The sequence below is a fragment of the Chamaea fasciata genome, unplaced genomic scaffold, assembly GCF_029207755.1.
Source record: "Chamaea fasciata isolate MVZ Bird 193981 ecotype frontalis unplaced genomic scaffold, bChaFas1.0.hap1 SCAF_1, whole genome shotgun sequence".
NCBI classification, from domain to species: Eukaryota; Metazoa; Chordata; class Aves; order Passeriformes; family Sylviidae; genus Chamaea; species Chamaea fasciata.
In genome coordinates this window covers 83,551,577-83,569,624 of record NW_027094086.1, presented here as the reverse complement: position 1 = coordinate 83,569,624, position 18,048 = coordinate 83,551,577, and the positions used below count along the sequence as shown (strand labels likewise).

Sequence of the window (18,048 nt, the reverse complement as noted above, 5' to 3'; positions counted from 1 at the left end):
AGGCCAACTAGTTAAGCAAAAACAGCGCTTCCTTTGGCAGCTGTACCTTTTCCCAGACAGAAATTTCTTTTCACAGGAATCTTATCAACCTGTAACTCTGGATAAGTCTGTGGTTTGAGTCAATAATGAAGTACACCAGTGTCACAGAAGTTGGCTAATTAAACAGAGGATGGTATAACTCATTAATATTCCTGACTATTAATGTGTTCCAGCCTGTAAATACAGAGGAAATAGTGGGTTTTTATTTTTAGGAAAAGATACTTTATTAGTTCTATGCTGCCTGCTGAGAAGCCTCACCTTCCCACCACATTGTATCACTTCCACGCTTGCCATCCTACCTCTTAAATCCCAGATTTAATCACAGTTTAGTCCTTCTTTTTTCTTCCAGAAAGCCTGATGCAGTCTTTCATTAGATGTTAAAAAACTCAGTAGTTAGGATTATTAAGGTAGAGTCCAAAATGAAAGCCTTGTGTTAACAGAATGGCTTAAGTTAGACCACAAGTGCCGAAGGCCAGATATTTTCTCTCAGTGAGTACAGAAGAGCCAAACCAATGAACGCAGTCTGTCTACTGAAGCTCAGCAGCTGTATCACTTCTTTGCCAAAATGCACACATTGTGCTTTCCTGTTGTCACCTGCTCCAAATTAAAACTCTGTTACAGTGCACACCTGCAGGCCGCCAAAGTGGAGGCTTTAAGCCTTTGCTTGCTCCTTGCTGTGGGATTCAGCATTAGTTTTATGAGGACAATTTTAAGTTACAGACACCAGGACTGAAGTATGAACCATTTAGGAGGGCCCATCCATGCAGGTGGCCAGAACAGGTGCAAGGTAACCTCTGCTGACAGTAGTCATGTTCCAGTGTTTCACCACCTGATGTCATTAGGCGCATCCAGAAGCATTTCTGACTGATTTTTGAAAAGCCTTTGGGGAGAAGCTGTGCCTACTGTTCATACTTACTTGTATGAACTTCTGAACTCTAAAGCCTTCTGGAGAGTTCAGGTGAAAACGCCTGTGGTGTTGTGCAACAGGAGTGAGAACCTTTCAGAAGCTGAAGAAAAGAGCATTCTGAACAATTCATGCAGGACACCAGCCACGAGCACTGGCAAACATGCCTAGCTTCTTAGTGAAGCAGATGGTCAGAGCAGTGCTCTCCTAGAAACTTGTCCAGCTAAAAGAAAGGCAGGTGAGGAGTATGTACCCTTACTTTTCCCCACTTGCTTCATTTAGTTGGCCCAATCACTATCTGGATTTCTTATCCTATCTAACAACAGAAAATGGGGGTGATGATGTTTAGACAGCATTGGTTTTCTTGCACCTATAACTTCCCCACTTCTGCATAAGAGGGGCTATAGGGTCTCTAATTTTGAGTGGTTAAAATGCAAAGAAACAGCAATCAGAAAAGTTAGGGTCCTTGCTACATTGCAATTGACCACAGTGAACATCCTATGTTATGCAGGAGTATAATATTTAATAAACCTCACAAACTGCCTGGAAACTCTGACTTGAAAATATAGCAGGAGAAAGAAATATTATACCTAAGTAATATAAGAAAGCAAACATTTCTTAGGAGCCAGATCTTTTGCATTTACTGAAGTGTTTTCAGGCTAAATTATTATGTATTTTTTGTATTGAAAAAAATAAACATAACATTGCTTAGAATAGTTTGTTGTATTTATGTTAATGAAAGATCAGATCTAGATTCCTGAGTGTCTAGTGACTGCTTCTGGGACAGGGAAACACGAGAAGAGCAGTCATGTTATGAAACAAACTCTCCTCTTACCTCAAAGTCACTTTCCTCTCTTCCCCTGACCTATCCTCATCTGTTCCCTGCTTCTATTTACAGAACTCCATTAATGTTACACACTCTAATTTGATCACAAGTTTTTGGGTTCCATACAGAAACCCCCTGGCCAATTTCCACGGCCTCTACACCATGGAAGGGCAGACTGAAAGATAAAAATGGTCCCTTCTCATTTCATGCAACTGATGAAAGTCTATGTTATAGACCTTTTTACCTCTTAAACTCTGTGATATTATTGGGATCACAGATACAAGTAGCATCTTCTTTCTCTCTCCTATTTGAAGGGAAAGCAGAGACAGATAAAGCCCTACTGATACCCTTGTATGGATTTCCTCTTCTCCTCAGCAGCACAGCCAGCTATCACATCAGTTAAAGCTGAGTATAAATACAAGAAAAATTAAGTTAAAGAATCTCTAGGCCCCAAAATATAATTCTAGTCATCTAAAAGATATTTAGCCTAAGGCTGGCATTCTGTATAGTCAAGGGAGAAAAAAGGTGAGTAATGTCTACAGGACAGTTCAACCCCAGCTTATGATAGAGAGCAAATGGAAAGAAGTATCCTAGGTGGTCTCACTCTCCTTCCTGACTAAAGGAGGAGACCTGCTACCATTTCAAGGACTAGGGGCAGAGAAGACTAATCTCACCGTTTTGCCCTCACTACAACAAAGCTTACAAAAAAGTCTGTCATCACAGAAACTTGAATCATGGCTTTCAGCATTGTTCAAGTTATGTCTGTCCCTATCCTGGGAAAGAGCCAGCCTTCTAACCTTCCTTCTACTGCACTGTTGTGTTAGGCTCTAATGAGAGAGCACAAAGAAACAGAGCCGTTTCATTTCATTCTGAGTTCTCATCTCAGAACATCAAATAGTGGGAGTTTGATTTTGTGAGAAGATGTGGCAGATGGTATTTTCATCACAACTTCTATCATGAAACTCATGAATGTTGCTTGGAAAAATTGCATTGGCAGGAATCATAGATTAAATCTTGTCCTAAGGGTAGGAAATATATGAGAACTGATCAGAAACAAAAAAATTGTTTCAATGCTCTGCCTATACAGCAAAGATGAGCACTGCAAAAGGAATTGTTCTTCTCAAAATACCTAACTTTCACTCTTTGGGAAGGCAATTTTCACAAGCTGGAAAAAATCCACAGTCTTTGGAAAGGTGGGGCAATTTCACAGAGCAATCACACCTCACAATTAGGCTATGTTGTTCAGTTTTTTATTAGTCTGCTGAGCTGGTTTCATAAAATAGTTCATTCCTCTCTCAGTTGCCCTTTCTTCCCCCTCTTTTTTTTAAGAAATACACGATTTCTAACTTATCCTTTTGCCTTAATCTCAGTATGTATTGAGGAGTCATACATACACCTGTAAGAAGTACCAGAGCTCTAGAAAACCATGATCGTTGTGACAAGATGAATAGGGAATTACTCTATTTCCCCATTTCTCCAAGTGGAAGAGGATACAGACACTCAAAACAAGTACTGCACATCAGTTTCAAGTCAGAAACAACAGATTCTTACACTATTTACTTGTGGGGGAGCTTACAGGATATTGATGGAGTGGTGGAATAAGAGCACATAAAAAGGCATTGGACAAGATTACAAAGGACAGTTGCATTAGAGGCAAGAGCAAAGAATAACTACTGGCTATGGTCTGATGTCTGACTTAAGCTCAGAAGGTCTCCCTGGGTATGAATCTCATCTTATGTTCCCCATTTTTAGATACTGCTGCTAGTCACCTGCATGTGGGATGCTAGCCAACCTCTAAATCAAAAATACTCACATGAAAACCCCTGGGGTTTTTTGCTTGTAAGCCTTTCTCTCTGCCACTAGAACATGGTGCTTGCATCTGGAAACATTTGGAAACCTTGCCATGACCTCACTCACCTTTCTGCCTCTAAGATTCAATTTCGTGACTGCTGCATTTTTTTTTTTCCTAAATTTTTCACCTGACACTCTGGAAAATGAACTGTGATTACGCAGAGCACAAGCCTCTATTCCCTGACCAATTCATATGATCCAACATGAGAATTAAAAATAGTTGTCACTGGAGCTAACCAAAGAGTTTTGAAACAAAACACTGGAATGTGTTGGAAAATGATGGCTCATGAAAACAGAAGACTGATCAACACATGATGTGCTCTTTCAAGTAAAATTAAGTGGGGAAGAAGGCAGAGCAATACTTGCAACCCTACTGGAATGAAGCATGTCTATTTTTCATTTCAGTGTAGTTTTTCTTTTGCAGCCCTCTCTTCAAGGGTGTGAAATTATTACAATGAAATTCAAAACCTTATGAAATGAGCCAGATTATAAATTTCTTTGCAGACTAATTTCAGCCAGCTTGCTTAGTCAAAGGCCTTTTTTATCTTCTGGAAACCCACTGACTGAACTGAAATGTACTTACTTTGAAATAGAATCAACTAGACTTGACATATAAAGGCAATTTCACATGAAGCTGAAGGAAGATAATTTTGGTTTTAGATGCTAGTCTGTGTTGAACACAGCATACAGAGTTAAGGCAGAGCATGAAGTTCTGACAAGAGGTAGAAGTGCTGGGATCTGCACTGATTTTTTTATATATTTCCTCTTTATTTTCTCCTTTTAACCCTGCATCACTACTTCCTGCTATTTTCCTTAAAAGATGGCATTTCTCAACATCAGGTTTCATCCACAGTTTCTGCAGAGCACAGCAAAATTCTTCAATTCTTTGGTTCTGCTGTACTAGCTGTTTTGAGTTTACTTTTGGCGGTAAACATGCCACAATGGGAAACATCACCATATATCAAGTGGCTGTAATCAGGCAGATCAGGTACCAGTAATTTTCCTAATAGAGAGCCAGTGTCAGAGATCAAGCACGAAGGCTCAGATGTCTGCACTGCCACCATCCAGAATCAAGTGTCAGGGATCAGGACTGTAACCGCCAGGAATAAAGAGTCACCTGTGACAGAGCAAGGAGCAGATCCCACCCCAGACCTCAGTGGGGAGGCTGAGTCTCCAAAGCTTCACCAGTGGGAGTCAAGGACTAATGCAGCAAAGGCAAAGGAGACTAAATGTATGTCCTCCTAGGGGAACCCAATGCTTCTTTGCCAAACATTGATTTGTTCATGCAGGCGTGTCTCTGGGCAGGCAGCACCTGCAATTCTGTGTGCGCAGTCAATCTTTTCAGACGCTGCTAGTCATGCGTTTGGCTTGCTGCTCAAGATATAAATACTTGTATGTTTTCTTAAGGAATACACCCTGAATGCATGTAATGACAGGGGAACATCCCAAACTAGCACAGCAGTACTCCTGAAGGGAGCACAATTTCTTGAAAAGGTCTAATTTCAAACTCAAGGACCTGTCAGTGCCCTCTACTCCTCTTGAACATACTATCAGTATGCCCAGTGCTATAAGACTTAGCCAAAACTGCAGAAGAACATGAAGTAAAAAAGAAAAATGGAAAGAAAAAGAAACTACTATTTTTTAATATAAAAAAATATGTATTTCCTCTCATTTGTATCATGTTTCAGGTTCAGATTTTTGAGATCAAGGGAAAATAACAGGGAACTAAGGTCAGTCAGTACTTACTTGCTGTGCATGCCCCTAAGAAAGTTGTGAAATATCTCTCTGATTCAGTTTCTCCTTTTTTTTCAAACAGGGATAATAATGCAGAAATATCATTCAGAGAGTTCATAACATGTTGAGAGCTTTGATATTGAAAGGAAGCATCCAGCCATGAAAATGTACAGACTATTACTCTGAAAGCTCTCCACAGGAGCAACTTTAATTGTCATGGACATAACCAGAGCTGGAGTGGAGTGGATAAGCATTGCACCAACAGAGAGAATAATTATGCCTCTTTTGAGTAATGATAGTTAAAGTAAGCAATCTCCTTTAACCTTTCCACTTTCTAAAGAAGTGCTCGTATGATTGCCTACTTGTGTGGACACAAAGCCATGAGTAACAGACGAAGAGACATGTTTGTTTGAAATCTCAAGACACCTTGAAATCTCAAGATTCTAACTTGAATATCAAGGACCAGTCAGCCATCTGCACCTCTCAAAGACATTCTCACTGTGTTCATATTGCTGTTCAGAAGCATTTTGTGCGAATCTGTTGAATCTTGTAACCTGGGTGTTTGGACATGACAGAACACCCAATGGCAGCACACCTCCTGCCTCTCACTAACTCCGTGCACAGCAACCCTTAGGCTCTCAAAGCATGAAGAAACATTCAAAGAATCATTGACTTAATCCATATCCTATATGGATATATACTAAATATGTGAAGGTTAAGTAGGGGGATCCTGGTAGGCTCTAAAGCCACACCACTTCAGTGCACAAACACACATTCACCTGCTTGAACACACTAATCCAAATCAAGGAAAAATTTCACTGGGCAGGGGCACTGAGGGAGCATTACATGCAAGAAACAATTTACATGAACCTTGAATACCCTACTCCACTGTGAGGTACAATAATTTACATGTCTCCAACAGAGACTTAGAGGTGTGCTTTAATATGAATAAACAATGTAATTTGTTTCTCGGGGTTTCAGAACTCACTAGAAATTGCAGAGACAGAGTAAAACCTGATAGCAAAGTAAAAGTTTCAGATGCTTCATTAGTTCTGCAGTCCCTCTCACAGCACTGTAAGTTAGTCTGCCTAAGTTCAGGACAGACTATTTGAGTATAGTTGCTTTAAAATTTAGTTTGTTTTTTAAATACTTAACAAAAGAATATGAAGCAACAACGTACAAAGAAGAAATACAGGTAGAATGAAAAAAAAAATAAAAAAGAAACTGGTCTACTCCTTCTTCCGTCTCTCTCCACCTTGCCTCCCCAAACTAAGGGTAACTCCAATTGTCATTTGAAACATGAAACCCTGCAAATGCCTTTACATTGCAAAGAGCTTCAGTTGCTTGCATCTCAGCTTTTCTTCATCCAAGGTGGGCTAGATACAAGTTTCTAAGGAAGGCATCAGAAATTCTGTTCATATCATTCATTCTTTACCTAGAAGCACAAATATTGTTTCTGCCCTACTTCATCTTGAGCTGGGAAGTAATGTTGGTGCATGCAAGCAGCTTTACCTTTTTTTCTTAAGCTAATACACAAAGCCACAGATCTGTAGATTTTAAGATAGGATGGGCAGTTTATTATCATGTATTCTAATTAGTTTACACTAGTTCCTAAAGATTATCTTGTGATTTTCAAGAATCACTCAGAAAGCAATTTATTGTCAAGATGCCTACCACTGCTGAACCAAAAAAGGAAACACCATTGTCCTCAGGAAGCACTTCTGGAAGGTACTGGCACAAGTAGGTTCATGGAGAATATCCAAAACTATGGTTTGAAGCTATGACACACTCACAGTGCTCAGTATTAAGTCCTTGGCATATGAGCCATCTGTAAATCCCATCTATTATTAGCAGGGATAAAGAAATATGACTGGAGCCATTTAAGGAGCAGATACAATTGGGGAGAGGTGGACTCATTACAATTAACAGTCATATCACTGAACACCACAATTAGAAAGTTTCATAAGCCCATAGGACCCATCATCATCTGCAGGTACTTCAGTTCCCAGTTAGCTTTGGTGTAAATGATTTATAAGCCAGAAGAGCAGAGCCTGCTACAGCCACTGCACCACTATATGTCATGTCATAACTCTGAACCTTTGTCACTACAACACCTGCTGTTCTGCTGACAACTACAGTCTTCTGACTTTTCAAGCTGCTCTGACACCATCAGCATCTCTTCAGTGCTCCATGGTCTCTCAGAAAGGCATGAAACCTGATGTCTGTGTTCCACTGCCCAGAGATTTCCAGTGAAATCTTACAGGGAGAGCAGCACATGCCTGCCACAGCAGAACCATCCATGGTTATGCCTATCATCAATTCTCCACCAAATCACCTCAACTCCAATCTGAACCTTGTTTTTTTGCTGGCCTGGACAATGAGATGAATGGACTATTTTTATACATATTTGCTCCACAACAATGAGAAATATGCATTTGAATTCTAGGCATCTACAGGGCTCACAAGGAGCAGGCTACAGGGAAGCTAGGAAGCACCTTGGCAGCATGACACTCAGTCTCCCTCCCTATAGGATTTGAATATTCCCATTTACAAGTATAGCTTCCCCATTGCAGCCTAGAGTAAGGAGTGCAGAAATGTGGACAACACCCTTGTCTTTTACAATGACAACAGGATCTTTCACTGTCAGTCACTGGTGTTATGGCAAAGGTACAGAAAACCTCTGTAAAGGAAATACAACAGCACCCAACTGATCTGTTTGGGAAGGATTTAGAGAATAGCCAGCTCAAGCACAGTTTGTTGTAGAATATTTTGTGCTCTATCTTTCAGTGAGCTGCTTTGCGGTGTTGTTTAATTTTTCAGTTTGTTTTCCAAATTCTAGCCTATCCGGACAAAGACAAGGCACTCCAACAACCTCCCAAATACCATCTCAGAGGTCCAAAGAACATCCATGAGAATGGAAGATCCATAATAATCAGCAAAATATCATTCAGAAAATCAGCAAACAAGACTGTGCAAGATCTGAAACCTGACCTTCATGCCTGTTCGGGTTTCATTCTGTTTATCTAGATATTCCCAGGAAAAAGCAACTCCCAGAATAAACATATTGGCAACTCGGAATATGTCCACTCAAGTAATGCACATCTGGATTTACATTCACAGCAGCTGTCTTAGGCCTGCTGATTTCTGATCCCTTGCGTGTCTATAACAGAGCACATTTACTTGGCATATGAAGTGCAAAAGAATGGAAATCATCTGGGAAAGGCAAGTGATTCCTGTGTCATATTAACCCCCAAAAATTTCCTCCAGATCCCTGTAAAGCCACAAACGACCTGACATCTAGACTGCTCTTTGTAGAATCCAGCTCTGTTTTCATTCCTGAAGATAGCTGTCTATTTTCTACAGGGAAAGGTCAGTAATGCTGAGGAGTGGAAGTAAAGAATGCAGGTTATTCTGTGCCGCCCGTAGTACAGAACCAGTGTAGGCAAAGACAAATATTCCTCTAAAAATTGCTACAAGGGACTCTAAAGCAAAAAGGTATATTCTGCCTTGAAGAATATGGGAATATTTTCCCTTCACTCTCAATAGCACATTTCAGCAGCATAAATTCCAAAATCTACTCTTTCATACTATATGTGGGATCTAGGCTATCCAGATGGCTAAACCTTTGCAGAATCAACTCTCAGCACAGACCACTGAAGAAACCACCTTAAGTGAAATGGGAAAAGTCCTCAATGAACAGCATATGTAAATACATGGAAAAGACAGAAAGAAAGATGTAGAAGCTTTAAAGAAATTATGAGCATTGAGCAGAATACAAAAAAAAAAATCAAGATTTCTGAGGGAAAGAAGAACAGAACTGATTTCATGCCATTATACCAGGAGACACATAATCAAGTAAAGCTTCATAGCTCATATACAACATGGATCCAGTAGGACCATTGTCAACTATTGCCAACCCAAAAAGTAAAGATTCTGAAACAAGAAAAAGCAGAAAGAAGAATATTTTCTTCTTTTATTTTTTAAAAAGCAACAACAGAAACATAGCACAAAACACGGTAAATCAGAATGTATTATGCTGTACAGTAGTGAAGCTGCATCACCTAAACCCTCTGAAGAATGACTTTCAGAAAAACTGGGTATTAGCTCTGTTCTTTTTCGAGAAGAGGGTTTTCACCACTGGAGGTCACTGTGAACTGTAGTTGCTCTTTATCAGCCTCTCAAAGGAAAAAAAAAAATACTGCAGGCAACTTACCTAGGATGCAGGACCTGAGGTGAGACAGAAATGAAATATCACTTGTATTTGGAAAACACCCATAGAAAATTGGTGAGGACTTGTCTTTGCTGGAGACAAACTTAGTCTTGTTTCAACTCATTCCAAGCAGAGCAACTGGCAGACCGCTGAGAGGTTAGATATGTGCCTGCCTATACACAAGGGCCTCATTTTGCATGTCAGTTTGCCTCTCTTACTGGTCTTACAGACACTCTCCCTGAACACCGGTAAGCTAACAGCTATGGTGATGGGGACACAGTGGGAGAACTATTACTGCAACTCTTTAAAATCCCGGGGTTTTTTTTTAGAAAACAAGGGTAGGATTACCTGCATTAGGATTAGGATCTGTTCAAAAAAGACAAAGGTTTGGCAACAGTTCCTAATAAAAAGAAAAGCCTCTAGGTTTGAAGGTTTACATCCTATGTAATCCATAAATCACAGCTCATCTGAATGTAATTTTCTTCTCTCATTTCATTGCATTCAGAGAACTATTACTGGGAACAATCTTCCAAACATTTTCTAGCCCACCACATTCAATCAGATAGCAGTGCATACATACTGTATTCATTGCTGATTTTAAACTGATGCTCAGACAACGGAGGGATGTTTGTTTGAGTTCCTGTCTCCCATACTGTAGGAGTCCTACTGACATGAATACCACAAGGAACAGCCAATGCTCACAAAACAGAGGTGGTGGGCCACTTACAGGGGAAATAAGTATGAAAGCATTGGAAAAGAATAAAGATAAATGAGCTCAGCTAATTCCCAATGTATTAAAAAAATTACCAGCTTCATAAAGCAAAGAATTTATATTTCAAGTACATATCTGAAACTCCCATTGTCCACCATTCTGACAATGAATCAGTGACAGCTGGGCAAGTTTTAGATAAAACATACCATTTTATACACTGAAGTTATGTTCTTTGATATGGAAGGGGAATTATCCCAATGCAGGTTTCCGTATTTTCTGGGCAGTGAAATAGAGCAGACCAATTCTTGGCTTGTGTTTACCAGAAAAACCCCAAAGGAGTTTGGCCTTGTTTGACTCAAACTGAGAACTTCTGTAAAAGACAAGTGATATAAGTATCTGAAAAACTGAAAATAAATTGAAAAGGGACCAGCTTTTCTTCGACTCTGATTTATCTTTTACTTTTCTCTTTATTCTTAGGCACTTCAACCTATTTCAAGGAATCAGCAACTGAAGACTTATTACACAATCCATGGTACAGCAAAATCCTAACAAAGACCAAACCCAGCAGAATGAAGATTGAAAAAATGCTCTAATGTGATTAAAGCATCCCCCTTGTCAAGCACAGGCTAGCTAGAAAAACAAGTTCACTGAACAATAATGTTACTACTATGTTGTGTCATTCTCCTTTCATTTACCTTTACACATAGAATATGAGCTCCTTGAAAATGCAACTTTCCACTGGACATATGCTCAGACAACTTCAATGTAAATGAACACATGATGCCCAGCAAGCCTGGTTTAACAAAGCATTTCAGCACATGCTTAACTTCAAGTGTGTGAAGAGACTCACCGTAAATAATGGGTAATCTGAGACCACCCATTTGGTGAAGGCTCTCTGGCCCTATCCTTTAGCATGTCATTTTGTCTTACTGGAAGGTAGGAAATCCCATCTTTCCACTGGAACAAACAGTACTTGCTTATTTGCAATTATAATTGACAAACAGAGAGCAGGACATTAAAAGTCTTACATAGTTTATAATGCTACGCTTTCATTTCAGATAGTTCTTTCTAATACTGAAGGAATCTTTTGAGCTACATGGAGTACCACACAGACCAAACAAAGCATGCTTTTAAAAACTGAGGAAAAAAATAAACCAGGACAGATATTGAACAATGGATAAACAGATGCTCCAAAGCAATGATTTTTGTAGGCGTTTGTTTTTTGGGGGGTTTTTTTTGGGTTTTTTGTTTGTTTTTTTCAGAAAACATTCATTTGGCATAAACTTCAGTGTTTTCTTTGACAAATTAATTCTCATTCCAAATTCATGCTGATAAAAGTTGTTTGTAACACTACAGAACTGCATTTCTCTTCTTCTTGACTTCCCTTGCATTGACGGGTCTTCATAAATTATTATGATTTCCAAGGTAAAAGACAAAATGCAGTTTCTAAAGTCAAACATTATTGTAGGATAATGCCGAGGGGAGGTTATTTTTAAGAGTCTAATTTTTTCTTTGGCGTCTGCTGAACATTTTGGAAAATTCATAGCTCCAGACACTGCATACATTAAGAGTTATGATTCCAGATGCAGGATGATCCTGGGAACTATAAGAGGATTGGCAGACATGGAAATAGAGCTTTAATCATTATTGCCAACCCATATTCCTTCAAATATGCATTCCACTGATTTTGGAACTCAGAGATAGCTAAGAAGCCAATATTCTCTACTGCAGTCACAGGATGCTGAAATGGAGATGACTGAAGAATTCCTAGGGGGAAAAAGTATCTCCCACATACTTGGCAAATGCTAGCTGATAACATGAAGGCTTTCATACAATGTGTCTCAGAGAATACCGTTCCAGATATAAGAAACAGGTGTGATAACCAAGACATTTCTTTTATTGCAAGGGGGTCCTGCTGCAGTAGCAGCATGACTCAGATCCCAGTCTGGAAGTCAGAAAGTCTGACTTTCAGCCCTGCTTCTGTAACAGATCTGTTGGGTGACCTTGGATGCTTATTTCCATCCTTCTAAGCCCCTGCTTCTCCACTCAGTTTCATAACCGCCTGTCTACTTAGACCGTCCTGTCTCTGATGTGACAACAGTCACTCACAGTGTCCATAAATAATCTCTGATACATTTAAACTTTGTGTTGTCTGGGGATATAAGGAGCAAATTCTCATCCTGAGCTGGCTCCTGAAATATCTAGCCATCCATGAAATTACTGCTAACAAAGCAGAGGGACCTCGTAAAGCACAGTGTGAGCCAGGAATAATGCATCACACAAGCTTTATTTACAAGTCCCATGCTGGCCCTCAAACATTTTGAATCAATCTGTTGGCAATTGGTGGCAGCTAGAATTCCAAGCTAAAGATTTTCATGCCTATTCTCTGGAGTAGCCGCCTGACCAAAAAAAAAAATCGTATAGCAATTTTTATGCAGCATTAAGTGCACAAGATGTTCTCCTTAAGTAAGAAAAGTGGTGTAAATACTGTGTTTAACAAGCCCGAAAACTAAAAATGACAGGAGAGGCAGTAGTTGCATGGGGAATCAGTAAAAGGAAGAGAAAATGCTTTCAAAAGGTTGCCCAGTTTAAGTTTTTTGATAAATTCATGTCTTTCCATGTTTCTCTATTTTAACAGACAGTGAATTATTATACAACTGAAAATGAAGTGCACACACAAGGGAGATTAAAGATACAAAACTTGGATGTAATGCTAGAAAGATGAATTTTAGGGACCAGAATATTGTCTTGAAAAAAGGACAGCTTAATTGATTAGAAGTGACTAAAATAGAAAAATAAATTAATCATTTCAGTCAATTTGTCCTATTCATTTGTCCTAATATTCTGAATTTTGTTCATTCTTCCATTTTACTAATGCAATATGAAGTTATGTTTAGACTCCCAAGCTCTTTTAAAGCTCTCACCATCAAGTTACATTTCTGTACTGTACATTTCTATTCTTATAGAATAGGTTTCTTACAAAACCATTATAAAACCCTGCCAAGACATGAGTTGAAAGAAATACATAGGGTAGGTATATATAGGAGAATGTAGGATGCCTCTCTTATGGTCTAAGACAGGCAGGACCAAGAGGCTTTAGGCAATTGCTCCAGATCTAGAATTACCAAACATGGGTCTACTACGAGGTTCAGAAAGACAGCAGAACATGTTTGATTTAATAAAGCAATAACTCCTTTAGTGAACATGTCCTTTAAAATGCAGCAATGATAATAAGGGCTATGGGAGCATCAAAGCTCAAGAAAAAACCACCCCACACCTTGTTGTCTCCCTGCAAAATAGTTAAGTTTAAAGGCTGAGGTTTTCTCTACCATCTTCAACCACAGTCACTATTTAAGATACGAGGTAAACTAGACAGAGTCATAACTAGGTAGGGTCATAGCTGAAATCAACCCTATCTGCCCACACATCTGGTTTATCACTGTTTAGTCCAGGCATGGTGTTATGGAGATCTCGTGTACCAGTATGTCTGCTTAGTCAGTCTTGAAGACAGGGAACTATGGAAAAACACTCTTCTTTTATTGTCTGTAACAAACTAATTTACATGTATTATAACCACATCCCATGCATTTTCTTTAGCCCGAGGTCATATTATAAAGCCTCATTTTAATTTCTCTCAAGAATTTAAATGTCAAATAAGCACTTACAAGTACCCGCCTACATAGTACTTGAAAAAATCCTCCCTTACAAACTATACAATGCATGCCTAACTTATGTTTTCAATATAAGCAATTTCTTTAACTTGGGAGAGTTAAAAAACATTTTCAGCAAACACAGAAGGATTAAAGAGCAGGAATTACATCACATTGTCCAAATAAGGGGAAAAATGAAGATACTGAACCCCTTTAAATGCTCCTTACATGTGAGTTCTCTGTTCAAGGTAACAGAAATGTGACCTCTCCCATGAAAGGACCCTTGTTTGGAATTCTCATGCCACACTCAGTGCTGGAAAGTCACTTTTACTGCACCGTGACTTCTGCTAAATGTGTCCACAAGACACTGAGCAAGGATGCCAGAAGAGAAAGGTCACAGGGACAGTCTGAATGTCTCTCCCCGGACCTCCGTGTATATTACAAATTGGTTGGGTAGGTAATCTGTAACAAGACACCTCTGAATGATCATGGCCAAAAGAATTCTTTGCTAAGCTGTGCACCCAGGGCAAAAAATAAGTTTTTAAGGGAAGGTAGACAAGAAGCAACATCTTTAACACAGAAAAATATATATGCTTTTGCTTTACTGAAACTGATCTGACTTTCAGATGTTTTAACAGTCATATATTCCAAAGGTTACAATAAGCATCTAACCACGGTATTCATAGGATATAAATAAAAAACAAGGATAATTAACAGGGAGAGGAAGAAGTGATTTGTATGTAAATGGACACCAGTAAAAATAAAGAAGATATCTAGAAGATGCGACAGATTTTTGAAATTTTAGATCCTGGACCAAACGGTGTGCAGGAGCTTTGCCAAGTAATCAGCACCCATTAAACGGCTGGGATCCAGCAGGCTGAGGGTTCTGAGGCATGCCTCCCCTCAGATCTCAGCATATAGCCATGTAAAGAGGACACTAGACAGAGTGAGCAATTTCATTTCCATACTGCAGATGTCTCAGCACAGATGTCACTGACTGAGAGCGTGACCTCAGCATAGTCTTCATCCACGTGTGTACCTGTTTCCCACTTCACTTCTCCCTTATCCAGCTGTTCAGACACTGAATTCTGTGGGGTGGATCCAACCTGTACTAAGCTTCACACAATCCCAGTTAGGGACTCTGCTTCCTCATAATAACACACGTAATTATTACCAAAGGCCCTTCACATCCTGCTGGTCAAACACAGACTCACCAACAGTCCAGTTACATCCCACTGGCAGTAGCGTTCTGCTCTAGTACCACACACAGAAACAAAATGGATTTACTGCTAGTTATTTGTTTTAACTCTAAACCTTCTTTCTCAATTAGGACTTCTTTGGGGAAGGAGCATCATGACCAAAGAGTAGCACTGTTCCTACATACTCACTTAGGAAGCCAAACTCATATTTTCATCAGAACCACAGAAAAATGAGCAAGACCCACAAAGCTCTTTTGATCCAATCCCTGTTCTTCCTCACTTTGGAAGTTCAAGGAAGAACCATTCTCAAAATATGAATGCTGGTGAAGATCACCAGCCTTTCTCATCACAGCAGTCCAAACCTTCACAAGTCTGAGAGCCACAGGGCACATATCAGCATGCACAGGGACAAGGGAGTTCTAGGAACTGTTTTCTTGCAATTGACAACAATGCTTCTCTAGAAAGGAAGAGGGAAGGATGAGTCTGGAATGGACATGCCACGGGGTCCTGAGATGACACAACAATCTTGGTTTCAGGCAGCTGTTGGCTCATTTCCTCCCGAAGCTAAGGATTCCAATTACCCAGGAGTCCCTGCTTGACCACAGTCCTACTGCCAGTTCCTGGAAAGGACACTTGCCCTGCCCTTGGAGGTCTTGTGAGTCCATGCCACCTTTCTATGTATGAGGACTTAGGAGACAGCCCGGGAAACTTGCACTCCATGAAGGACCTTTTTACTCAAAAGAAGAAATGTAACGTATGCAGAACAATAAAAAAAAAATAAAGGGGAAAAAAGTCTGACAGATATTACCACTCTGAATTTCAAAAGTGGGTTCATGTTGTGCAACAAAACTGGCAAAGAGCTCTGACTTACACCTAATTCAGGATAAAATACTTTAGTGCTGATTAGGACTAGTAAACAATGTCTGGTAGTCTTAATCCAGAGTATTTAAAAATCTGTTTTCTTCACAGTACAATGGATACAGTTCTCTTGCTACCAAATACCATGTATTATGCTGGCCTTAAGTCTTAAAAATTGGAAAATAAATAAAATAAATTTTATTTATTTATTTATTTATTTATTTATTTGACTGTAGCAGCACAGTACAAGTGCAATACAAATGGAAGGAAATTAACAAGGACACTGAAATGAAATTAATTTCTTTTTCATTTCAAATTACAATTCATTTAAGAGAAAATGCAAAATCTTAATGACCTAGGCACAAAGAAAAGAGTGAATCCATTTAAAGCTCAGGTGCGAGTGCAGGAACATTTTCAGACAAAATGCAAACTACCAACAACAGATTTGATTTTTTTTTTATTTGCCAGGTGATTTCTTTGTGAATCTTATTAATCTTGAGTACTGATATGTGTAGCAATATTTCAATTATTCTCCTTATCACTATCCTGTGAGGTCCTTACACTATGTGTGAAAAATTCTGCTATAAATTCTCACAATAGGTCATGACTTTTGGCTGGTAACACTAGAAGAATATAGACATTATTCTGGGTGTAAGTAAGGTTGCAGACTTTTCGGACTTCAAACCTTTGTCATGAAAACACTTCTGACATTCTGCAAGTGGCTCTCTTCAAAGAGAGAATGAAAAATGTCGTTTGTAGCAAACTAATTAAAATCCTAAGGATTTTGGCAATCTACATCCTTGGAGATACTTTAGAAAAAAGTGTCTTTCTTTTTGCCTTTCTAAACTCATCTATTTCTTTTGTTTAAATAATGTTTCCTGTTAGGAAGTCTAGAAACTCTTGAGCTACCATGTGATGGGTCATCCCTGCATTACTTTCTGGGAAACCACAGCAAACATGCATACTACCTTTGAAACGTGATGGAATAACAAGTGATGCTAATTCTTTGGGGAGATAAGGCTACATCCACTTGACAACAACAAGAAAATAAGGGGCTTACGAGGGATCTCTGAGTCCCATAGCAAGAAGGGACCTTGCTCCCACCATGGCCACGGACCGTAACCTTGAGGCACTCCCTTGTACTGCACCCAGTAGAGGTCACTAGAGGATGTTTTAATGGCAAGACAAAGACTTCCGACTGCAAGGGAAGAGATGCACCTGCCTGAAAGGTGCACATCATCTGCCTAGGATTTACTGCCGGGCAGACCTAGATACTGCCAGTATGAAAGAGAGAAATAAATGCCGCTCCAGGAAAAAACAAATAGGTTTAATTTGCTATATCCAAACACAAGCAGCATTCATCCAGTTAAACAATACTGAGACTGAGCAGTGAAATGCATCTAATTTATTAAAAGTATATCTACTACCTGTGCATTTCCAGGTGCAGGGATCCCTTTCTTTCTTCCACAGCTTATCACAGTCCACAAGGTGTGCCAGAGATATGAAGCCAAAAGGCAGAAATTACCTACAATCCAGGCAGCATTTCTTTGCAGGATTAGATCCATCCCTTTAATTTTAATCATCTGATTAACTTGGTTCTCCTGCTCTAGCAGATGCAACTTGGCAGGCACCCTCAAAACCCTCTCCAGCTCTGTAAGTACCACCTAGCTAGACAAGGCTCGGACACGCCGCAGGATCCCATCTCACACTTCAACGCATTCCCTGAACCTATAAGGAAAAGAAGTGATGGATCACTGACAAGCATGAAACAGGTGCAGGGATCCACAAGGGATGTGTATTGAATGCACTTGAAGGCAATTACTCTGACATTCCTGAACTTCTCCAATGAAAGCAAACTGTTAGTACAATCCATTTGCAGTTAACATTTCAGGCAATTGATAATCTTATTTCTTTTCCCTTTTAATAGGCAAGAAATGGGGAAAAAGTGCAATAAAATAACCTAAAGTGTCACGGTGCATGGGCATAGAAAGGTCAGTTTGAAATGCCATAATTTTACTGTCTTCAGTCCCTTCTGCTCACTGTGCTTGCAGTGTATCTCCACTGC

At 39.5% G+C, this 18,048-nt stretch overlaps 1 protein-coding gene across 1 annotated transcript in view; it reads right to left on the bottom strand.

Annotated features, from left to right (window-relative positions):
• MYLK4 (myosin light chain kinase family member 4) overlaps positions 1-17,563 on the bottom strand; it is a 61,330-nt gene extending 43,767 nt beyond the window's left edge. Inside the window, exon 1 of the mRNA XM_066186981.1 lies at positions 17,411-17,563. Within this exon, the coding sequence (XP_066043078.1) occupies positions 17,411-17,548 (138 nt within the window). The 5' untranslated portion in view covers positions 17,549-17,563. The remainder of the gene's footprint in view (positions 1-17,410) is intronic.
• Positions 17,564-18,048: the final 485 nt, after the last annotated feature.